This window comes from Phyllostomus discolor, chromosome 3, assembly GCF_004126475.2.
Source record: "Phyllostomus discolor isolate MPI-MPIP mPhyDis1 chromosome 3, mPhyDis1.pri.v3, whole genome shotgun sequence".
In the NCBI taxonomy this organism is placed as follows: domain Eukaryota; kingdom Metazoa; phylum Chordata; class Mammalia; order Chiroptera; family Phyllostomidae; genus Phyllostomus; species Phyllostomus discolor.
Window position 1 is genome coordinate 213,297,328 of NC_040905.2, and position 23,271 is coordinate 213,320,598.

The 23,271-nt window shown below is 67.8% G+C and overlaps 1 protein-coding gene across 3 annotated transcripts in view; it reads right to left on the reverse strand.

Moving 5' to 3' along the window:
* Positions 1-1,569: 1,569 nt before the first annotated feature.
* OLFM1 (olfactomedin 1) overlaps positions 1,570-23,271 on the reverse strand; it is a 30,080-nt gene continuing 8,378 nt past the window's right edge. The window contains exons 1-6 of one of the 3 annotated variants that reach the window (XM_028522978.2): positions 19,992-20,636; positions 17,873-18,022; positions 13,422-13,577; positions 11,282-11,501; positions 6,610-6,716; positions 1,570-2,251 (exon numbers count right to left, since the gene is read on the reverse strand). In XM_028522978.2, coding sequence (XP_028378779.1) covers positions 1,577-2,251; positions 6,610-6,716; positions 11,282-11,501; positions 13,422-13,577; positions 17,873-18,022; positions 19,992-20,141 — 1,458 coding nt within the window. In that variant the 5' untranslated portion in view covers positions 20,142-20,636 and the 3' untranslated portion in view covers positions 1,570-1,576. Of the gene's footprint in view, positions 2,252-6,609; positions 6,717-11,281; positions 11,502-11,686; positions 12,021-13,421; positions 13,578-17,872; positions 18,023-19,991; positions 20,637-23,271 lie in introns of those variants that run through there. The other 2 variants (XM_028522988.2, XM_028522996.2) reach the window with 2 other exon arrangements.

The window sequence follows — 23,271 nt, forward strand, 5'->3', positions numbered from 1 at the left end:
TGTCCCGCTGAAGCCACAGGACCTCCCTGCTGGGAGCCAGGGCTGGACTCTGTGTCGCTGGCGCGTGGGCCCTTTGCGTGTCCTACGGCCTCTGTCTCTGAGGCCTGGGGGCCCAGGTCCCAGAGCAGGGGGGCCAGTGTCACCTCCTGTACCCGCCTCAGCCCCTGGTGAGTGAACGGGCCTGAGGGCCTGGGGTCCCCCTCCCCCACTCTTCATCGAGGTCCCTGCTGGTGTCCCCTTGCCACCTCTAAAGCAGGGGCCGGTCCCAGACTCCTCCCAGCTGCAACCTCAGGGCAGCGTGGCAGGTGGAGTCAGTGGCGTGGGGGGAGGGTGGGATCCCGGGGGCTAGAGCCCTGACTCCGATCCCCCTAAAGGGGGGAGGGGCCCGAGGGGACGTCCAGGCTCCGGCTTTGGAGGATGGGCGGTCAGAGACCCAAGGGAATGTGTCCCCGGCCAGCTCCCAGAAGGCGGGACAGCCCTCCCCCTTTGGAGGGTCCTCACACTCTGGACCCCGTCCACGAGGGTCCAGAAAACTCCAGCGTTTTAAAGAGCCTTCAGAAATGACACGGGACGCAAGAACATCTCCTAATTATGTTTATTGTTCCTTAGCTACCCGGAGAGTACAAAGTTCCCCTCTGTTTTTACTTAAAAAATGTACTTTCCGCACACCGATGCCCTTCCGGTCGGAAGCCGGCCCCCCGCCCCACGGGGGGAGCGCTTCTCGTCTGCGGCTACGAGGTCGAATCACGGGACACGAAGGGAACGGCCCCTCGGGGGAGCGTCGGCGAGCACTCGGGCATCTCTCTGCGAGGGCGAACACTGCTTACGGGTTTCTTTTGCGCGACAAGAACCACCCACCTACGGATCCCAACTACGGCAAGGCAGGACGACACCCACGGCAACACACCGGACGGACGCACGGGCCACCACCACCTCAAGGGACAGGGACACACGGCACACCAGGACGCGCGGCGGGCAGGCCGTGCGCACGCGGCACCGCCACGGCCGCCGCCGCGCGGCGGGGACTAGACACGGGGCACGGGCTACGGGGTTTCAGCACGGTAATCTAAGACACGGCACACGGTGGGAGGGGCAGCGGCTGCGATGGGCCGGGCGCGGGCGGGCGTGGCCTGCGTGCGCCCCCGGACGCGACGAGCCGCCGCTCCGCGCCGCCGACCGACCGCGTTCTACAGGAAGGTTCCATGCGAGCCCCACGGCGGGGGGGGTCCTCGGGCGAGAGCCGGCCGACCGACCTGGCCTGATTCCGTTAGTTCGTGGCTTGACCGAGAAAGGGGGCCGGGGCGGCGGGCGCCGGGAGCCCGGGGCTGCAGTTCCAGCTGCAAAGTTGGGGGCGGGGCTCCTCCCAAATCCGGCGCCCTCCGGCCCCCGCTGGGGGCGCACGGAGGTCAGGCCATCGCGCGTCGCCCACGCGTCGCCAGGATCTGTGCGATCGGTCGGTATCGTCAGTGTCATTTTGGCAGCTGAGTGGCGGGGACGCCCGCGGTGGGGGGGCGAGGCCGGGACCGCCGCCGGCTCCGGGGCTCCCGGGCGGGGACGGGGGCGGGGATGGGGGCGGCTACAACTCGTCGGACCGGATGACGTGGAAGAGGGTGACGTTGTACAGCACCTGGTGGCCGTTGTTCCAGGCGTACAGGGCGCGGTCCTTGGGGTTGTAGTCCAGCATGGAGATGTGCGAGTACTTGTTCTGGAAGGGGATGTCGATGTACTCATAGGTGGACGCGTTGGTCTGGTAGGCGTAGTGCACCTTGGTGCCGCCCGAGTAGCCGTTGGTGACGTAGAGCGTCCCGCAGATGATGAAGGCCTCGCCGGCGCTGCGCTTGGGGTAGCTGGTGTTCCAGGTCCGCAGCACCTGCAGGGACACGGGGTCCAGCTTGCTGACCACGATGTTGCCGGCGTTCTGGTTGGTGGCGTAGACGGCCCACAGCCCGTTCTCGTCCACCATGAGGTCGATGTCCGAGTGGCCGCCCCAGGCGTAGTGGTACATGTTGTTGTAGCCGGCGTAGTCCAGGCTGCGCATCTTCAGGATGCTCTCCGACCGGAGGTCGAAGCGGATGACGATGTGGCTCTGGAACTTGTTGAAGTAGATGGAGCCGTTGTAGACCACCTGGCCGGTGCCGGACCAGGGGTGCGGCAGGCGGTGGGACGTGAAGTTGTCCGTGGCCATGAAGTCGGCCATGGAGCGGTACTCGCGCACGAAGCGGTTGTTGTGGTAGCCGTCCATGTACCAGACCTGCGGGCAGAGCAGACGGTGAGCGGCCCGCCGGGGGCGGCGCCCGGAGGCGCCGAGGGACCTGGGGGCGGGGCGGGGCTGGAGCACAGCAAAACGACACTGCGTCCTCCTCCCCACACTCCAGACGGAGGGGCGGCCGGTCTGGGGGCCGGCCAGGGGAGGGGGCACCCGAGTCTCCCATGGGTGGAGAGGACGACCAGGGCCAGCCCCCGCCGGGAGCCCCCGGGCTGCGGGGCTGCGGGGCTGCGGGCTCCCCTGCGTGTTCACTGCTCTCGCCCGGCCCCGGGCACACAGTGGGGGCTCACACTCACTTGGGGAGGACAGGAGCTCCCTCAGGTAGGAAGCCCAGGCCAGCAAGGCGGCGTGGGAAAGGGCACAGCCCCCTGACCCGGCGGAGGCCTGGGCACGGGCAGCCGGCGTCTCAGCGCCGACCCAGGATCGAGGTCGCCGGCAGGGGCACCCTCCCCCACTCTCCCGGCCACCAGGCGGTCTGCGGCAGCATCCGGCCTTGGGGACGCAGCAGGGAGGGCCTTCGCTCTGTCATTCGGGGGGCGGGGGAGATGGCCTCCCCGACAGCAGTACAAGCTTCCGGAGGCCCCGGCTGCCGGAATCCACCAGCACCCCGACCCCAGGAGCCGCCCCCGTTTGGGGTGACAAAGGAAGAGGTCTCCCATTGTCGCTTACACGCCGACCGCCTCAGAACTGTCCACGCTTTCTACAAAACGCTTCAGCCACTCAGTGTGGGAGCCAGGAGAAGGCCGCGCCGGGAGCCGGCGGCGCTGGGGGCTGTGCCCGTGTGTGGCCCCCACCCCAGGTCCCCCTCCCCCCCCACCCCCCCGCCTGCTGCCGGGGAGGCTGGGCACGGCAGCTTCCAGACGCGGCGCTACACAGGTGCTCACAATTTTTTAAAAATCAGAACCGTGTTCCTGAGACATCTATTCAGATGTGCTCTTTGTTTTTTCATGAGATTAAAACAATAAACTGGGTCCTATTTGAGGCTTTTTGTATATTTTCGGCCTCAGCGACGAGGTCTGGGATAAGGGCGAGGGCAGCGCCGGGCTGCGAGGGGCCGTGTACCCCGGACCTCACCACCCGGAACGGGCCCTCCTGCCTCCGCTTGGCTGCCTCCCGAGACGGGGAGCTCACTGCTTCTTTGAAGACAGTTCAAAGACACCCCTGAACCCCCTCCTGACCCCTCACACCGTCCCCTATCTCAGCGAGGTGAGCACTTGGTGGCCATGTGCGAACCCCTGCCCCCACCCCCACCCACGACAGGGCCTCTGGCAGCCGGGCGGGGTCCGAGTGTCCCCGCACCCAGGCCCAGCAGCGCCTCCTTCCTGCGGACGGAACCCGGTGCAATCGGCATCAAATGACCAAGGGTTTTTAAACCGCCTTGTCTTGAGACTGCAGTTTTCGGGGAGCAGGGAAAACGATGTCTAACAAGCCAGCTCTCGGCCGGGGGGCTCCAGGTCCCCGATGAGCAGCCACTGAGCAGAGCAGAGGGGCCGGCGACTGGCAGCCCTGGGGCCTCGTGATCGGGGCTCCCGTCCCGGAGCGTGGGCGCCCCGGCCTCCTCCTCCTCCCTCTTTCCCTCCTGGCCAAGTCCCCACCTGTCACCTCCAGGTGCGTCCCCGCTGCCCGGCCTCGCCCAGAACCATGCCACACAGAACAGTCCCGGTCCCCCGGGGGGTGAGCCAGGCACCGGCGTTCGGGGGAAGCTCCCAGGCGTGCGGCTGGACGCTCTGGCGGGGCCTCAGCCGCTCACCCCGGGCTGGACCGCGCTCGGTCCTCCGCAGGTGTCCTGGGCTCTGTCTGTTTCCCCCGGGGGCCCAAACAGCCCAGGGGCCCAAACAGCCCGGGGCCCGGTCCCAGCCCCGCCCCACTGAGTTGACTGGCTGGAGCTGCGGCCTTGGTCCCGAGGTTTTTAAAGTCCTGCTGCCGTACCGTAACGCACAAGCCAAGCTGGACACCGCCGCTGTGGCTGCGTGGTGGCGAGAACTCCAGGCCGGTCCCTGCCCCTGGGGCCCCACTGGGGCCCCGCTCGGGGCGCAGCCCAGTGCAGAAATGCAGGGGGTCTCCCTGTCAGTGACCGCTCAGGGGCTCCCGTCCCCAGCGCCCCCCCCCCCCCCGGGGGTGCCGAGGGAGGCTGGTCCCCCGGCCCATGCCTGGCAGCGGGCCGGCTCTTCCGCAGCTGCCACAGCTTAGCTGGGCCCCGCCCAGGGCGCCCCGGCAGCCCTTGGCCTCTGGCCACGCCCTCTCCCCCGCCCCTCTGCCCCTCCGTGCCAGCCCGCACGGACCAGGCATCGATTTTCTTGTTTTCTTTGGAGCACGTTATTGGTCTCCTGCATGTGTGTCGTCAGACCTGGATGGGAGAGTGGAAAGGATCCATCCAAACACAGCAGTCTTTTCCGGAGCATGGGCAGCACCCGGGGACGTGCCACTTTGCAGGCTGGGAGCTGGCACCCGGCTTTTGGACTGCCTCCCCTCCCCCCCCCACCCCCACCCCTCGCGAGCTCAGAGCAGGCCCCCCCAGCGCCCCTGCCAGCCCCACCCCTGCCCTCCTCCGCTGCCCCTCGCCAGGGCCGCCTTCCGGGAGGGCGGGCAAGTCCTCAGGCGGAGAGCAGATGTCTAATCACCAGGCGCGCCCACCACCACCCCAAGAACGTCACACATCGACACCCTCGCTGTGCCGGGGAGGGGGACCGCGGGCTCCCCCGCCCCCGGCCCCCCGCGCCTGGGCACTGATAATGAGCGCACGCTCTCCGGTGCCAGCAGCTGGGCCCAGGGGCCTGCTTGCGGTGCCAGGCGTGGGGCCCGTCCCTGAGCGCCAAGGTCATTCGCTCTGGAGCCAGGCCATCCTGGTACCAGTCCCCCACCCAGGCCGGTGGGCTGCGCCCGGAGCGGCGGGCAGAGGGCGGGCAGGCCGGGCAGAGGGCGGTTGCAGGGGGGCGTATCGGGAGACTCAGCCCACTGTGGATGCGTGTTAGGGAAGCCCCCGCCGGCTTTCCCCAGACCATGGGCAAGTCCCGTGACCCCTCCTGACTAGCCACTCCCGGACAGAGGCTGGATTTTCTGGGTGGGACGTGGGCCACCAGCCAATGAAACTGTGAGAAACTTGGAGGCCCCAGCTAGTGGCCACCATGCAGGAGGTGGAAGGAGAACAACCTTCCCCCGCCATGCCCGGACCCCGCCGTGCCTGTGCCTGGGGTGTGCAGATGCGGCCAGCCCTCTGGACCCTTCCTCTGGTGGACACCGCGGGGAGAGTCTAGCAAGACACGGCTCCCCATGCGGGGCACACCGGGCTCTCCTGCCCCTGGAGGTTCCCAGAAGCCCGCAGTCCCGTCCCCACATCTGTCCTTCCCAGAAGGAGGGCGGGTGCCGGAAGGGCAGGGGCCACGCCCCGTGTCACGGACAGGAGGCGGTGCCTGGTGCCGCCCGCGGAGGAATGTGGGGCGGGGACTCCGCAGCCAGGGGCCGGCTCTCCAGAGCGGCTCGGAGGGTCTCAGAGGGTCCGGCGCCGTTCTGCGCCCCCTCATTCAGTGCTGGCTCTCTGCATGTTCCCCGAAGCCACTGAAAGGACGGGGCTCCCCACTGCTGGGTGTACATGACAACGGTCAGGCTGGTGGACAGGCAGGGACAGCAGAACTCGCAGGGCTTCCCTCCTCCGCCGAGAACGCAGGCGGACCCCTCCCCCACAGGAAGCTCCCAGCCGAGGCCGTGGTAGCGCCTGGTGGTGGGCCGGCTCTCAGCCCGCCGGCCCCGGTCTCCCCACGTCCCAGGGGGGCCCCGACAACGGCCCCTGATCAAGATAAGTGTGGCGCTTGCTTCTTTCTCTGTTTCGAGTTTTTACCCCAGTGGGAAAAGTCCAGGAAAAAAAATATTAAAAAACCTGGACTCTTTCCTAAATCAAGAGGGACAGGAGTTTCCCTCTGCGTGAGAGGAACGGCGAACGAGATGCAAACGACGCGGGGTCGTTAGAGCAGCAAAGGCCTAACTGACTCCCCCGCCCCCGGGGGCAGAGGCTCCGGACGGACAGGACGGCCGGCGGAGAGGGTTCAGGCGCGGGGCGTCCACCCCGCCCGAGGGACGCGGCCTGGGGAGGCCCCCCGGGGTCTGCTGCTTCCTCCTCGGTCACCGTCACCCTCACGTCCCGCCCCTTGGTCTGTGACAGCCCGCCGGGCGCCACGCTCCGCTCCGGGCACAAGCCCCGGAGTGCTGCCCCGGGCGGGTGGGCACGCTGGCGCCGGCGTGGGAGCCAGACCCTTGGGGATGGAGACCACCTGGTCCGACAAGGGCACGCTCACTACAACGACCCTCAGGCCCAGGCCCAGGCCCAGCCCCGGCGGAGGGGCGCTTACCCTGTTATCGCCTTCTGGGGCCAGGGGGTCCGTCATCCAGGACCCGAACCTCGAGCCGGAGGTCTTGATGGTCACGGGGTCGCTGATGCCGGTCAGCTTGCCGCAGGCTGGAAGAGAGCCAGAGCGCAGGAGGCTGTGAGTCCCTCGGCCGGCCGTCAGCCCACCCTGGAGGACGCAGGGTGCCCTCCGCACTCTTGGCCTGGGGTCACCGCCAGAGGGCGGCTCACGCCCCGGCTCCTCCTGGCGACGCCCCAGTGCCGAGGGCCCAGGAAGCTCCTGAGGCCAGAGCGGCAGGGGAGGGAGGGGCGGCCGCCCCCCACCTGCTCTCCTCCCCCCCTACTGGGCACCCCGCGGTCAGGTAGCGAGACTCTGGGCAGGGCGCTCCCCCCGCAGCGCCCACGCTGCCCCCTCCCGCAGGCGGAGCCACCCGAGGAGGGCCGGTGGCCCCCACAGCCTGTGGGATTTTCCCAGAGGGTGAGCGCGGCCCCTCTGCCTGGGCGAGACGCCCAGAGGCCAGAGAGCCAGGGCTCAAGGGCAGGGACCGATCAGGGAGGCAGGGCACCTTGCACGTGACCTCAGGGCCCTCCCAGCCCACGGGCGGAGGCTGGAGGCGGGGCGGCACGTTCTCGGCACTGCCCTGTCACACAGGCGCTGCCGAAGCTGGACCCCGGCCTTCCTGCCTGAGCCCCAGCCCTTCCTGGGGCCCATGCGCCCCCCAGGCCGCGCCTCGGCCCTGGGCAGCCGCCATGCCGTGGGAAGCCCCTCTTGTCCCGCCTGACGCTGGCCTGCACATGCAGCCGCTCTCAGCCGGCCTCCGGGGCAGCGTGCTCCTGAGTCCTAAGAGGGTGCCCTGGGGACCTGTGCCGTCTGAACCGCCCTCCCCTCCTCCAGGCCTGGCTGAAGGAGGTGGGGAGGGGGGGCCGACCTCTGTCTTCTGCATCACGCCCCGAGGGCGAACCCACGGGTCAGCGCCCCAGCTCTGCACAGAGGCCGAGCCACAGGCCCGTGCCCCTGCCCCACGCCCTTGCTCAGCTGTCCCTCCAAACCTGCGGCGCCACCCCCTCCCCGCTCGTCCCTCGGGGCTGGGCCCAGACTGGCGGCTCTGCAGGGACCTCTCCCTTCCGAACCCTACCTTCCGTCCTCGTGGACCCGTGTGAGCGGCCCCACGTGTCCTGGGGCTGCACACGAGTGATGGGGCCGTAGTGCCACAGGCAAGAAGCTTGTCGAGGTCACCTGTCCCCCGAGACTCAGCCTGGGAGTGGCCCAGAGTGGACGGGTGAGTGAATGAAGGAATGAGTGAAGGAATGAATGAGTGAAGGAGTGGATGACGCATCATCACGCAGGTGCTCCGAGATGACGTCATTCCGCTCTCGGAAAATCCTCCACCGTCTCTTGCTTCACCGTCTGTCCCGGCAGAGGGGCGGGAGGCAGAGTGTGTGGCACAGAGACAGCTGTCCTGGTCCCTGGTCTACAGCGAGGCACCCACCCGGGGTGGGGGGTGGCAGTAGGCGACGGAGAGCATCAGGCAGCGAGCCGGACACGGGGGTGCGCTCAGCGGAGGCCACACCGCTGTCACCACCATGAGTCCAGCCGTGGACCCCCCGGCCTGTGGCCGGGCAGAAGGGGAGCTGGCCGCTTCGGGGGACCAGTCACAGGTCCAGGTGGCTCTCTGGACTTGATGCCCCTGCCCCTCCCTCCCCCGAGGTCTCCGGGCTCGGGCCGGGTGCCGCCCTCTGAAGCCGCAGGAGGGAGCGGGCAGGGACAGGCCCAGCTGCCCCGGAGCCCTGCTCTCCCCGAGGCTGGCAGCAGGGCTTGGCCTGGAGTCCGCCCTGCCCGAGCCGGAGTTATTTTTGGTTCTCCGTCCAGAATGGCTCTGCCGAGACCTCGGGGACGGCCGGGACGTAAACAAACCTGGGGCACAGCCGCGAGGCCCCGTGCAGACACCCGCAGTCCACGGGGTGGCCCTGCTCTGCGGTCCGGACGCTTAGGGTGTGTCTGGGGGGTTGGGGGACAGGGGGGAGGCTCGGCCAGCGTGCACCTCGCAGGAGCTGAGCTCCAGGACGCACCCCCTGTGCACCAGCCCAGGGAACCCGGTCAGACCCCCCAGCCCCCCAGGAACCCAAGCAGAGGGCGGGGAAGGCCGTGCAGCCGCCCCCGCCTGCGGCCACCACAGCTACGTCTGCCCGCGGGGGCAGCTGCCGGCGCTGGCTCCGTGGCTGAGGGCTGCCGTCGCAGTTCTGGGCTTGTGGCGACCCCCAGGCAGGGAGACAGGCTGCTCAGACGCGGCCCACTTGCGAGGCTCACATGAAGGCCGCACGGAGCGGCCACGGGGCGCCCAGTGGGGAGCTAAGTTGCTGAGCGTGAACAGAGACCCAGGACGGGGAAGCGGCGGCAGCTGCTGGACCTGTCAGTCAGCCTGCCCGTCGTCTGTCTGTGCATCTACCTACAGATCCTCTACCGTCTGTCTGTCCATGCATGCATCTACCTACTACCCGTCACTGCCTACCCACCTGTCCTACCACCTGTGCCGTGGAGATGACAGTGTGGAGCATGTGATGCGAATGACACTCATGGATGCACCGTGACCCCGGGGTGCAGCGACCCCGCCACCTTCGTTCTACAGGTGGAGAGAGGTGGAAGCCGGAGCCGGTCCCCGGCACACCGACTGCCTCCCCCAGATGGGGTCTGTTCACCTGAGTCCGCCTGGTGCTGCCTCCATGCGGACCCTGGGGCCCTAACTGCAGACCCCGGGCCCCTAGCCGCAGACCCCAGCTCAGCAGGTCTGCCTGCACGTCCAGGCTTTGGAAGAGAGCACAAACCCACAGGTCACGGGGTGGCCCCGCTGCAGGGAGGACCGGGCCCTGAGGGCCTAGCCACCCTCTCCTTACTCCCCAGTGAGCCATCCAGCAGCCCCTGGGTGACCGCGTGACAGGCCCAGGACCCTGGGCCAGCAGGAGAACTCACCCAGCTTCCGAAACCGGGCCGGGCCCGGGGGGCGAGACTGCTCGTCCTGGGAGGGGCCCTTTACTGCTTGTCATTTGTAACCTGTTGCTCTGAATTTCCCTCTTGCTCCTGGACCCGTTCATTGCAAACTACGGAGGTTTTTCCTTGTCTTCTCCCTGGTATACCCAGCCTGAATACCGGGAGGGGGGTGCTTTGGGGGCAAAACATTATAAATACCGGCCCCCCCCTCCCCATTCTGGGTTCTTCAGGGCCCAAGAGAGACCCCACAGTGAAAGGGTGAGGAGGGTCTGGGAGAAACGGTGGTGACGGGGAGCTCAGGGCCATTGTGGGCAGCCGGCCAAACACCGTGCCTGACGGAGATGACCGCACAGCCCCGTCGCCATGGACATGGCCCCGCACCCACTGGCACGTCCAGCATCACGCACACTCCGGGAACGCCAAGGGGGGACAGGTGGCTGGCAGAGGCTGTGCAGCCCCCCGCCCCCCGAGACTGTCCCTGGCACCGAGCCCCTCACATGCCGACACTGGGGCACCGGGAGACACTCGCTCGCTCATTAACACTCGACACGCATTCACTCTTCACGCCAACGTGCCACAGGGCTTCTCGGGAGCTGGGGTCTTAAAAGCGCGTGTCTTCACCGGGAACCCAGGGCCGCGTGGAAGGTCATCTGGACTCAGGGAGCCGCTCAAAGGGAGGGAAGGCCGGCCGGCTGGACGCCCTGGCCCCGGGGCTGGTTCTCTCTCCCCCACTGACCTCGGCCTGGCCCTTCTTCCTCTGGGAGAGGAGTTGGGCTCACAGTAAGGGGCGCGGAGCGGGTGCGGGTGGGTGGGGCGGATGAACAGGGACCTGAGTTAGAACATCAAAGAAAAGCCAAAGGGTGGCTCCTGCCTGAAGCAGAGGTGCCCCGAGTTGCTCTACGAAAGATAGTCTGACAACGAGGGACCTTTGTCTTAAAGCCGGCGGTGAGGAGGGCCGGCTCAGCTGTACGAAGAAAGCCTCGCGGGGGAACCGGGATTTCAGGGGCGCCGCGGGGGAGTGGATTCGGACACTAACGTGGAGGCCTGTTGGAGCAGTTAACAGGAAGGTGCATGCGGCAGGTGGGTGTTCCAGCACCAGGAAAAACCCAGAGGGGCCACCCCACGTTGAGGGGCCTTTTAGAAAATACAATGGGAGCTCGGAGGGCGGGGCTCCCAGGTTCCACCCTCCCAGGATGGGACCTGTCCCACGGCCGTGTGACCTGATGTGTCCTTTTCTACGCTTGGTGCCGCGCCTGAGCCTCCCCACCCCTCGTCCTTGACCTGGAGGGAATCTGAGGTGTCCTCGTCCAGCCCTAAGCACCTCGTGTCTTAAGAACTCACCCCCACACACACACGCACGCACGCACACACACTCACTCTTCCGGTGGCTCTGTGACGTCTAACATCATCCTATTTGTCCCGGATGTGCAGCTCAGCGGGGTTCTAGGGGCTGGCCTCTGCACAGGGCGGGGTCCTGCGCTCACTCGGGGGCGGCGTGCGCGCCTCTGCTCGGTCCTGGTGGCCCTGCCCCGGAGCCCTAGCCGGCCCTCTGGCTCCTCCGGAAGCCAGGCGGGCGCTGTCCACTTCAGCACCACGCCCCGCGGCAGGCGGGGCCGCGGTGGGCGGGGCCGCGGTGGGCGGAGCCGCGCCGCGCCCCGCCCCGCCCCGCCCCGCAGGGTGCCGGGCCTACCTAGCTTTTGCATGCACGCACGGAGCCGCTCTTCAAGATTGGACACTCTGCTCTGCAGCTCATCGTAGTCATAGGCGCCAATTTCCTCTTGCAGCTCGTTAAGCACTGACGTCAGATTCTGGACCTCCTCCTTAAACTGCAAAACCAATTTGGCATCGGCCTTGTACTCTTCCAACACAGGTATCAAAGGCCTAAGTTCATCCATTTTCGCTTTTATCGCCTGCAAGGTTAAAATAAGCTGGGTTCAGTGCGATGCGTGCAAAAACTCGTCACACCCTGCCTGGGCCTGGCCGCCCCCCGGGGCGCGGGCGCGTGTGCGCGCGCGCTCCCGCGTCAGGCACGGCTCCGGACCGTCGGGTCCCACCGAGTTAGGAGAGCACATTAAACAGTCTTCGGAACACCATCATCTTTGGGAAGGTCTTTATTGTCAAGGCAGAATGCAACATCTTAAGGTTACATGCTTTGAGTCACATACACAAAGTTTGTTTTTTTTTCTCTCTCTTTTCGTGTTCAAAAAAATGCATCGGCAGGGTTCAAAGGGCTCACGGGAGGCATCTAGAGTCGCATGCAAAAGAGGGTGGCGGTCGGTGTCAAGGTTCCTTAGTGAAATGGCGCTAAGTGTCGGGAAGTAAGAGTAAAAATGCAGGGTGCAAAAAGCTGTCTGGCCCTCTTTCATGGGGACACGGACACACGCGTCTTCAGTCACCGCGGCATTTGAAAAAACGCTTTTAGGTTAGCCCTGCAAGCAAGAAAACGAAATACCGTTGAAGAGCTAGCTGCCCGGCCGTCCTGCCTGCTGCACACAGTCAGCCCCTCACAGACAGAGACGCTCATGGCCACTTAAAAAAGTCACACTTCCGTGCCAGCGTTTGTCCAGACACTCTCCACGGCCCCGGCGGAGGCGGAGACTCCCTGGCCACGGCTGCCGGGCACGTGTGTAACGCCACGAGGGCGCGGTGCCAGGCCAAGGCTTGCGTCTCCTCCCCCAGGGGCACCGTGCCCGGAATCTGGGGACAGGGGAGAGACAGCCGAGTGGCTGGCGGCCGTGCCCGGGCCGGGGAGCTGGCCCTGGCGGCGGGGGGCACCCTCACCTTTGGAGGACCCTGACTCTGCCCCGGGGGAGGGGAGTGCCGGCCTTTCGGGGGAGACACAAACTCTCTGTGGTCGGGCGGGTCAGCGTCCCTTTCCGGGGTCGCTCCCGTGGCCGGTCAGGAGCAAGGACGAGGCGCCCGCCTCCCTCCTGCCTCCCTCCTGCACGGGAGCGGGCCCGCTGTTGTTTTATTCATGACACAGACTCATAACTTCATTAGCTCGCCATTTGGTCTACGGCAGGTACGGCTTTAAGAGCGAATTCGCTCTCGCTTCACGCAGGAGCACATCAAAGGGAAGCGTTGGCAGGGAAAGGGCCCCGAAGGCGGCGGCGGCGGCAGCAGCGTCAGCGGATTCGGCCGAGCGGGGCGGCTGACGGGGCTGCTCATTTACACCCGGGCTCGGGTGCTCATGAGCATGCATGTAGACCTTAACGAAGGTGCATATCCCTTCTCAGCTTAGTAATTTCGAGGCTGCATTCACGCTGGGTGTATGCATATATACAGACTTGTCCGTACGTATATATATAATTTCAGGGCAAACTGTGGCTTTCAGACGCCGAGCGGTCTGCAGAGGAGGAGCACTTACCACAGAGCGAGAAAGATGCTGGCGTCTCTCTCTCTCTTCCCTGTGACGCTACAGTGAGCCGTGTCACAGCCAAATTAGGTCAGATGTGAAAAACGGCCCTGAGTGATCCCAGCTCAGAAATGGCTCTGATCAATTAAGCTAATCCTCAGCTAACGGGCGTTACCTGCGGCAGCCGTGGAAGGACAGGGCCAGACGACAGCTAATCCCCTCCCCCAGCTAATCCGGGACTTGGCTGGAGGAGCTCAGGGCCCGGGACTCACCAAGGCTGCAGAAGCCCCTAGGCACAGGCAGCCACGGCCCTGGCCTCCCCCTCAGGGTGAGGGCGGGTGCGCCCCTTTCCAAGGACGGCAGAGAGCAAGCCTTGCTGGCCACCCGCCCCCCACACCGCAATCGCTACTTCTAGAGGGAAAGGGGGGGCCTGGAGGGGAACGACCCCGTCTCGGAGGGGGAGGAACACACGTACCTTGAACTGCCTGGCCAGGTGTTGCTTATGACTCTCCTCCACCTGTTTGAACTTGGACTCCAGCCCTTTCATCTGGTTCTCCATCTTCTCCACGTACTGCAGGTCCCTCTGAGTCCGCCGGTCCAGGACCTCTATGGACTGGGACATGTTTTGCACCTGTCAAAAAGGCAACGGGTTCAAGGACGGAGCTGTGGCAGGCGCCTGCCGATCTGACCCGCCTCCCAGTCCGAGGCAGTGGCCTCTCCACGTGGCTGCCACGCTGGGGGTTGTGGGGACCACGGGCTCTGCAAACGCAGCCCATCGGGTTGGTGACCCATCCCTTGCCCCGTCCCCGAGTGTGCACCCAACCGGGGTGCAAACCGGGGCCGAGCCCCTGCTCCAGGCTGACAGCTGTGGGCGAATTCTCCCCTCCTTTTCGGGAGCGGCCCCTACGCTCCTCTGCAGGGTGACATCGGTTAGGCAGAGACACCCGTGAGGAGGAACACCCATGAGGGCGGGCCGTCCCTCCCCCCCCAGCATGGGTGCAGCTTCTCTTGCCCCCTGAGCCTCATGGGGGGCCTCGCGGAGTCGGCCGGGGGTGCACGCGGGGGGAATGCAGGAGCAGGGGCCCCGCTGTCGGCCGCGGCGGCAGGCCCTCCTCCCCGCCCCCGCCCCCCGCCCGAGCCCCATCCATCACGCCCGGCGGCATCACAGGGAGACGCCCGCTCCACAAACGGGCGCGCTCGGGCCGGAGTCAGGAACCAATCACCCAGCCCGTGAAGAATCGCTGCTCTACAGCCTCGCAGGCAGGTCTGAGCGGGGCCTCGGCTCCAGGTGGAACTTTAATATTCAACAGGGTCCCGGGGAGCTCCAAAGATAACCTGTTTCTGTGCAGCCACCTGCTCGTTATTTTTAGGAAGCCGGCTCGTGATTCCGGGCGGGGCGCGGGGGTGCCGGGGAGGCGGGGCCAGGCTCCGCCGTGTCGCAGTGGCGGGCGGCGGGCGAGCGTCTGCCCAGGGTCCGGTCCGGCCCAGGGGGACGAAGGGACCTCCCCCCGAGCCGCAAACCTTCCTTTCTGAGTTTCTGCTGATTTTGGAAATACTCCCCCTTTCAGGAACACGATCGTTTGGGTCTGAGGCTCAGCTCTGCCTGGTGGTGTGGTTTCCACTTCCTGCGGCACCCCACCCCCCCGGAAAAATAAAGTAAAATAAAATAAGAGACAAGCGAAAGTCTCCCGGTGAGAGGAAACTGGTGGTGTTCGTCACGCACTTAAAAAACGCCGGGGATTTCATGACTTGTTACTCGAAAATAACGCGCACGAATTCCGCCGAAAACCCCCGGGGGCAGGATGCAGCTTGCGAGCCCGACTCCCTCCGACCCTTTCCGTCCAGACTCCTCGTGGGAGCCACGATACACGCACTCCATTTCCTGACGTCTCCCTCTCCTGTTCTGTCCCTGCGCACAGCGGCGGCCCGTCTTCTGAGAAAAGTCGTCACGTTTGCTTTCCTTGGCCCTTCAAGGCCCAGGCCAAACGGCACCGCCTCCAGGGAGTCCTCCCCGATGCACACAGAGCCCGAAGTGGCTGCGTACACCTGGGGAACCACGCCACCTCGCTGGCGCAGTGTCTGCACAGCAGCAGCCTGCGCACCTGTCGCAACCACTCTGTTGGGCGGGAGACCCGCTGAGGGAGGGGGCCCAGGCCTCCGTCACACCTGTGACCCCAGCTGCGGGGTCCTTTGGCCCGGGAGGAGGTGGAGGATGGCAGGCCCCTCTCTGACGGCATCGGGGGTGGGGTGCGGACACACCCAGCCCCCCGGGAGATACCTAATTGCTAATACGATGGGATGTGTCCCACTCGCTGGGCCTGTCAGCGGCTTATCTCGCCCTGGGAGGAGGGTGCCCATTCGAGTCCTGTAAGAGTCCGAGCAACTGCTCCGCCCTCACACATTGGTCCGCCACGGCCCCAGGCCTGGCCTCACCGCCGAGCCCACACTGTCAAGCTCAGGGCCCTGCCTGGGCGCATCTGCAAAGCGCAGGGAGCCGGGCCCCGCTCGCCTTCCGAGCTCCGTACCCCGGTGGTCCTCCACCCGGACCCCGGCGCCTACCCAGGACTCCGGGCGGAAGACAGCCAGAGCGGCTGGGTGCGGGACCCAGGCCCACCGCAGGCGGGTTGTGGCGTGGGGCAGCTGTGCAGGCACAGGGGCGGGGGTCTCCCCATCACTGGGGACGAGCACCCTGCCAGACAGCGCGGGGGCCGCATCCCCGAGGCAGCCCCCGGGTGCGCGCGGCTCTGCCTCCCGTCCCCCGCCCCCACCCAAGGGAAGAGGAGGGTAGCGCGGAGCCTGGCCGGGCAGCGGCGGCGGCGGAGGAGGAGCAGATGGCAGCCCCGCCCCTTCCCAGCAGAGCGCCGGACTGTTCTCGCTGCCAATGGCTTCTGCCCCGCCGAGCGAGCGTGGCGCCTGCCCGGGTGTGAACCCGGCCTCCCTGTTTCCGCGCTGACGCCGGGGCCCGTGAGCAGGCGGCAAGGGGCGCTCCCAGGCCGGCGGTCCAGGGCTCCCGGAGCCTTCTGGAAACCCCGTACCGGCTTTCTGTCCCTTCCCGGGAGCTGGAGGTCCTGGTCTCAGCGACCCCCTGCCCCCGCAGCCCCACAGGCCCCTCGGGGCTCCCCCGCCCTCCGCAGTTCTGAATAATTCAAGGCTCCATTAGGCCTTGGGTCTTGTTTGCCGTTAATGAATGTCCGTGGAATCTAGTAAGCGCGTTCACGCTCACTCTTTCTAAACGACTCACTCGGTGGCTAAGGGACACAGACACGGCCCCTTCGAGGGGAGCAGGCCTCAGGGCCCCGTGGCACCACGGCCGCAGCCGTGCCACCGCCTGCCAGAGGCACCGGGGCCCCTCCGGCGCCCTCCGCGGTGGCCAGGGAGGGGACCCGCTGGGGACGGCGGGGCCTGCTCTGCCCGGCCCACCCCCACTGATGGCCGCTCTCCTGTGCCCACCCGAGGGGACAGCCACGGCTTTGCTGCTGTGTGTGTTGGTGTGTACATGAGGTGCGTGCATTTGTGTGTGGTGGGTGTGGGTGAGCGCCTGTGTGAGGTTGTGACCTGAGTCCCTGTGTGGAGGGTGTGTGGTGTGTGTGTGTGAGCGCCTGTGTGCGGGTGTGATCCATCTGTGTGGAGGGTGTGTGCGCGTGTGTGTGAGTGCCTGTGTGCGGGTGTGATCCATCTGTGTGGAGGGTGTGTGGTGTGTGCGCGTGTGTGTGAGCGCCTGTGTGCGGGTGTGATCCATCTGTGTGGAGGGTGTGTGGTGTGTGCGCGTGTGTGTGAGCGCCTGTGTGCGGGTGTGATCCATCTGTGTGGTGTGCTGCGTGGTGTGAGCGGTGTGTGTGAGCGCCTGTGTGCGGGTGTGATCCATCTGTGTGGAGGGTGTGTGGTGTGAGCGGTGTGTGTGAGCGCCTGTGTGCGGGTGTGATCCATCTGTGTGGAGGGTGTGTGGTGTGTGTGTGTGAGCGCCTGTGTGCGGGTGTGATCCATCTGTGTGGAGGGTGTGTGGTGTGTGTGTGTGAGCGCCTGTGTGCGGGTGTGATCCATCTGTGTGGTGTGCTGCGTGGTGTGAGCGGTGTGTGCTGTGGCCCCACTCTCTCAGGGTGTGTGGGCCCCCACTCTTTGGGGCAGGGTGGGGAGCGGGACAGAAGGGCCCACCCACTCCCACCCCCCTGGGGAGCTCCCAGGGGACCCTGACACTCGGGGTGCGAGCGTCCACGGCTCTTGGGGCAGAATGCGCCAGGAGCCGAGGTGGTCCTGCCGCCCAGAGCGGCCGCCGCTGTGGGGCAGAGGCCGCTGGGCCTGCGGGCAGCCGGGACCGGGTGTGAGTGCCCCCCGCTGCTAAGCAGCTGTCTGTGTGGGGTGAGTCAGCCCCCCCCAGACCCGAATGTCCACTTCCTGAAATGGGGCGGAAATCTCATGCACGTCACACGGCTCTCACGAAGATGCGTGAAGCGAGGGGTTGAAAACGTGGATGGGAGCGGCTCTGTGCTGTCCCCGGGCGGGGGACAGAGGGGGCAACGCGGTCTGCTCCTGCACCAAGGACTCCTGCGCCCACGGCGGGGCACAGCCACCGCCAACCGGGCAAAGGCAGGCCGGGCAACAAGTCCCCCCGGGTAAAATCCAAGTGGCCGTGCGCCCCTGGGTCCCCGGGAGCTGCTCAGGGGGAGCCCCCAGGACTGCAGTGGGAGGGCACCCCTGGGAGAGACAGCCGCCTGGGGGGGGGCCGTGCATCGCCCTGGGCCCCCCTTGGGGCGTCTCCCCCTGGCCACCCCCTCATTCCCCACCGTCCTCTGCGGCAGACGGTGAGGCGGCGGAGCCGGGACGGACCCTGCAGGCTGCCACGCCTCGGGGTCTGTGTGCAAATGCACGCTCGCGCCCCCGCACACGCACACGCACACGCAGGCCCGCACGCGGCCCGCACAGACTCACCTTCTCCAGCAGCTGCCTCAGCTGTTTGGTGCGGGCGTCCCGCGAGCACATGGTCTGCTGGGGGGCCACGACCGTGCAGATGCACCGGCCCTCGCTGTCCTGGGCGGAGCTGTACACCTGCCAGCTCTCCTCGGGGTTGGTGGGCAGCACCTGGGGGGGGCGGGGGGGGGGGGGGAGGGGCGGGGGAGGGAGGGAGAGAAAGTGAGCCTGGGGCAGGGCACGGGCAAGGCCGGCCACCCCCGCCCCCTGCCCCGGGGCAGGGGAGGGGGAGAAGCAGAGGGAAGTGATCTCAACATACGTTCTGACCTCGGGGAGGGAAGGGCCCCGAGAACAAAGGGACGGCCTCCCCTCAGGGGCCCCAGGGCTGGAAGGGAGCCCAACGGGCACAACTCTTTCATTTTTTTTTGAATTCAAGGGTTATTGGAGTTTTGGCGCGTGACCAAGCGGACCGCGAGGTGGAGGGGGGAGGGGCGGGCGCAGGCCGAGGCTGCGGGGGGAGGGAGGCAGGAAGGGCAGGCTGCTTGACTCACGCCGGGCATGGGACTGGGAAATAGGATCTCTCCCCCCAAGGCGGGTGCTGGGGGGTGGGGGTGGGGGGTGGCGCAGCCCCGCTCAGCTGCCCCGGAGACGGAGGGCCTGCTGGCACGCCGCTAGCAGCCGGGACCCAGTGGCCTGTCAGCCCGGAGCGGGGAGCAGCGCCGCACCCCACAATCTCCCCACTGGCCGCCCGGCACACTCCGCCCCAGAAAAACGCCAGGCAGCCACCTCAGTGCGAGCTGCCACCCACCAGCCGTTTGGTGGATGGCACCTACACCCAAGTTTCTGGTGGCAGGCTGTGCCGGGCGTCACACCCAGTCCTGAGGTGTGCCCAAGGGCTACCGGGAGACCAGACCTGCGAATGGCCGGTGTCACCTCGCAGCCCTGCTCAGGTGGTCCTGAGCACCGGGTACTCGGGGCGGAGGTCTGACACACGCCCGGAGCACAGCCCCGGTCCCTGCGGGAGGCCCCTGCAGCCTGCCCAGTGGCCTCGGGTCACCGCGGCTATTTTTAGCCCGGGACCTGACAGTTGGGTGGGGAGGAATCAGAGTGGGGATACATTTCACTTCATTCATCCCCAGCCCAGCCGCTCTGGACCCGGGGGCGGAGCCAAGTCATTGTGCAGGAGGCGGTAGGTGCGGCTCCTGCCACGTCAGGTGAGGCGATCCGCGTCTCAGGAGGGGTCCCTGGGAGGCCTCCTCCCACAGCTCTGCGCCCTCCACGGCCACAGGGGCGCGCGGGAGCCCGTGTCCTTCACCTCTCCTTTCCGCCGGCTGGCCCGCCGGCCGGGCGCACCCCTCCTTGGGCCCGCGGCCCGGGGCTCACGGTGGTCCCGCCCCGCCACCGGCAAGTCAGCCCTGCCCAGGAGCAGGCGGCGCGGGCCCCCGCCCCCAGGCCTGGAGAAGAGAGGCGGGGCGGGAGGGGGCGCGGGGCGGACGGCGAGGGGCGAGCTCCGCCCCCAGGGGCGGCCACGGGCCTGGCCCCCGGCCCCGGCCCCTCTGCACCCTTTCTGGTCGGACTTTCTGGTGGGCGTAGGGAGGGGGAGGGGGAGGCGCCTGGGGACTCCGGGAGGCGCAGGCGGCGGAGGGCACCAGCTCCCCAGCGCAGGGCCAGGCCGGTCGAGTCCGGCTTTTACAAAGTAGGGCGGGCTTCGCTGGGAGCCCTGGGCGGATCCAGCTAGACCCGGGTGGAGCGGCTGCGTCTCCAGCCCTCACTTGCCCAGTGACCTTGGACAAGTCCCCAAGTCCCTGCCTCAGAGCCCTAACCTTATCAAGGAGGAACTTGTCATTAGTTGAGTGAGGACTCCAAGCCTGAGTGAGTCCCGGAGCCGGCACCCCCACCTTGACAGGGGACCAGGTAAAGCAGGGAAGCGTGGCCGGAGTGTGGGGGGACCCCGGCGGGAGTGGCCGGCGGGGCGCGTGGGGAGCAGGGTCGCCACTGCAGCGCGGAGGAGCCGCCCCCTGACCCCTGCCCACACCCCGCCCCGGTGCCCGGCTCCCCGGTGGCGTCTGCCCAGGTCTGGGTTGGGGTCGGGAAGGAGCGCGAGGGAGGGGCCGCCAAGGCGGGCGGCGGGCGCACTTACACCGGTGCTGCGGTCGAGCGTCCCGCCGCGGGCCGCCGAGAGCCGGGTGGTGTTGAGGCCCACGAGCGAGGGCAGCGTCTGGGACATCCAGTTGGTGATCATGGCCATGGTGCTCAGCACGACCCCGATCTTGAGTAGCGGCACCGACATCGCGCCTCGAGTCGCCTCCTGCGCCCGCGCCGCGCCGGCTCCGAGCCCCCGGGCAGCCTCAGGCGGCGGGCACCGCGGCGGGCAGGGGCGCCCGGCCGTGTCCCCGCGCCCCCTCGGCCCGCCGCCGCACGCCCGCCGCCGCCCCGCGCTCCCCGGCCATGGTGCGCCGCCTCCGGGAGCAGGGAGAAGGGCCGCCGGCGGCCTCTGCGCGCCCCGCCGCGGTGCGGACACCGATGCCGCCGCGCCCTCCGCGCCACTCCGAGCCCTGCCTCCGCCGGGAAGGGCCGCCGGCTCGACTCTGAGCGCCAGGCGGACCGCGCGCGGGGGCCGGGGCCGGGAGGCGGGGACAAGGCCGGCGACGCAATCTGCCCAGGAAATGGGTGGATTTTTCCTCCCGGCTCCGGCTCCCCGCCGCCCCCTGGCTGCTGGCTGTTAGGTCTGCAAACCTCAGTCGCCAGGATCTGGGATGGGGTGACCGTGGAAGACAGACACACCGCCGCCCCCGAAATAATAAAAGTCCGCTCGTGGCTTAGCTGCGCTGATAGGCCGCCCCTCCCCCCACCCCCGCGCCGCCCTCCGGCCAGGTCGAGCCGGGCGGACCCGGCCGGGACCTCAGACACCACACTTCCTCCAGGGCCCGCTGCTGGGGACCTCGTTCGGGGAGCTCCAGGCTCCCAGCGGTCGGGAGGGCGAGCTAGTAGCGGGCTCCAAAAGCAGCCCAGCGCTGCGGGAGGCGGACGGGGTGTGAAGGGGAAGAACCTGTCGGGAGCCCTGGACAGCCAGTTGCTGGAAGGCCTCTGGGAAGAAGGGTTCTTCCGCCCACGCGGGCACCCACCCGTGGGCTCCTGGGTGCAGGTGGCGGGGCGAGCACACACCACGCCGGAGCTGGCGGTGGACTTGGCGTTCCAGCGTCCCAGGCAGGGGCGCTACACCGACCCGCCCACCAGCGGTGTGGTGATGGGGCCCGGGGTCTGTGGTTGGGGGCTGGGCTGGGGCCCCAGTCCGGGTGCCCAGGCAGGGGGCAGGGCAGGCCCGCCCCAGCCCCCAGCCCTCTGCGGCTTCAGCAGGGGGACGCGGGCGTCTCCTTGGGGGCTCAGGGTGACCGGGTCAAACACCTTCATGGGGCTTATTTCTTCTAAAGGCGGCCGGAGGCTTTCCCTGCAGGCCCCCCGGCTGAACGCCCCCAGCCGTTTGGGAAGGCTCGCACCCAGCACCCCCGTAACCCCCTCCACGCCGCTCCGCCGGTGCAAATGCACCTCCCGTCCTGGGTGGACGTCGGAGGGCTGGGGGAGCCGGCCTTCCCGATGCCCCCTGCCAGGGGCACCACCTCGGGGCTCGGTCCTTACTTCTAGAGGGGACCCGGTTACGGCGGGGATGGCCCTGGCGGGAGCGCTGGACGTGAGACCCGCCAGCAGAAGGGATTTCGGCGATTTGTTTGCCGGATTCTGACCCAGGATCCGTGGCAGCGGCCGGGCTGGGAGCCACCGCTTGAACTGTTGGGGAAGGGCGCCCTCTCCCAGCGCGCGCTGGTACTGCGAGCTCGCTGGCGGCCGGCTGGGCCCCGCCCCCTCCTCCCGGGCCCACCGCGCTCCCGGCGGCCCTGCGCTCCAGCCGCGAACCCACGGGCAGCTCACGCCCCTCCCCGCCCCCCCCCCGCGGAAGAGGCAGCGACCACTTAGTTTGGGATCCAGTCCAGCCCACTCCAACCGACAAAACCCCCAGGCCGTCGGCGCAGGAGCCGCAGATATTTGCCACTAGGGACGCAGCCGGCCCTAAACCCAGGACAGGTGTGACTGCGCCCCCGCCCCCGCCCCCCCCATAGCAGCAGGCCCCCGGCGCTTCCCACAGCCAGACACCGGCGTGATCGACCAACACTTTCTTACGACCAACCGAAGACGCGCTGGAGAAAGGCACCTCGGGACGGCTCCTCGGTGCCCCCGCACCAGCTCTGGGCAGCCTGGGGTCAGGGCCCTGCCTCTGCCGCTGGCTGGCTGTGGGACCTTGGCCAAGGGAACCAGCCCTCCGTGACTCAGTTTCCCCGCCCCTAAAATGGGTCTAATGATAGTGACCTTCCTCTCCGGGTGCTGTGCGGACCGGTAGTCAGGGCAGGAGCCAGCGTGCCCCCCCCCCCCGGCCCCGTGAGGGTGCTGGTCCTTGTCCTCCCCGCTGGGCACCAGACTAACACCCCCAGGGAGGACCCTTGGCCGCGGGAACGGTGCTGAAGGGGGTGGTGGGGGCAGGGCTCCGTGCCCCCAGGGATTCCCCCACCTCTCTTCAGAGCTGCTTGTGGCTCAAGATCCCGTGGGTGTGTTCCTGTGGGGGTTTCTCTCGGGGGGCGGGTGCGGAAATGCCGCCGGGTGCACGCCGGGAAGGCGACACCGCCGGCGGGCAGGTGCACAGGAAAACACTCTCCTGGTCGCGAAGAGCTTCCGCTCGACTGCGCGTCCCCTGTGTCCCATGAGGACTCGGCGGTGGGCGCTCTGAGTGTGGGGAGGGCGTCTCGGCCGGCCTCTCCCTTCTCAGCGGGGGAGACCGGATGGGCCACTGGGCCGCCATCAGCACCCCCGGCCCAGGGAGGCCCTCCTGCCGTCCAGGAGACAGGCAGTCAGGGCCACCCTGGGGGTCTGAGACACCCCCCCCCAATTCTACTGCTCCTGGGCTCACAGTCATGTTGCGGGGGGTCGGAAAGGGCTCAAGTGCTCCCTACAGCCAGCTGAGAAGCAGCCTTTTAACAATGCGGTTCCTACTGGGCTTGTCACACGTGGCCCAAGCCGGGGAACCCCTGCCTCCCTGGGGGCTGAGCGGACTGGGGAGGTCAGAGACCTTGAGAGCAATGGGGGGCAAAGCTGCCCCCCCCCACACCTTTGCACCCCAGTCACGGCCTCTTCACCACTTGCCCATGTTCACAGAGCTGAACGGATACACGGCTCCCACCCCCACCCCAGGTGGGGCGTGGGGACGGGACGGGCTGCGCCCAGGTGCTGGGGCCGTGCCCGGCTGCTTGCACCCGCTGGGCAGTGGAGGGCAGCCTCTCCCGCTCACGTCAGGCCCAGCGAAGGCCTCCCCAGGGGCTGCGCCTGTGGTTCCGCAGGACAGACGCCGCCGTGAATGCCCTGGGAAGGGTTCCGGG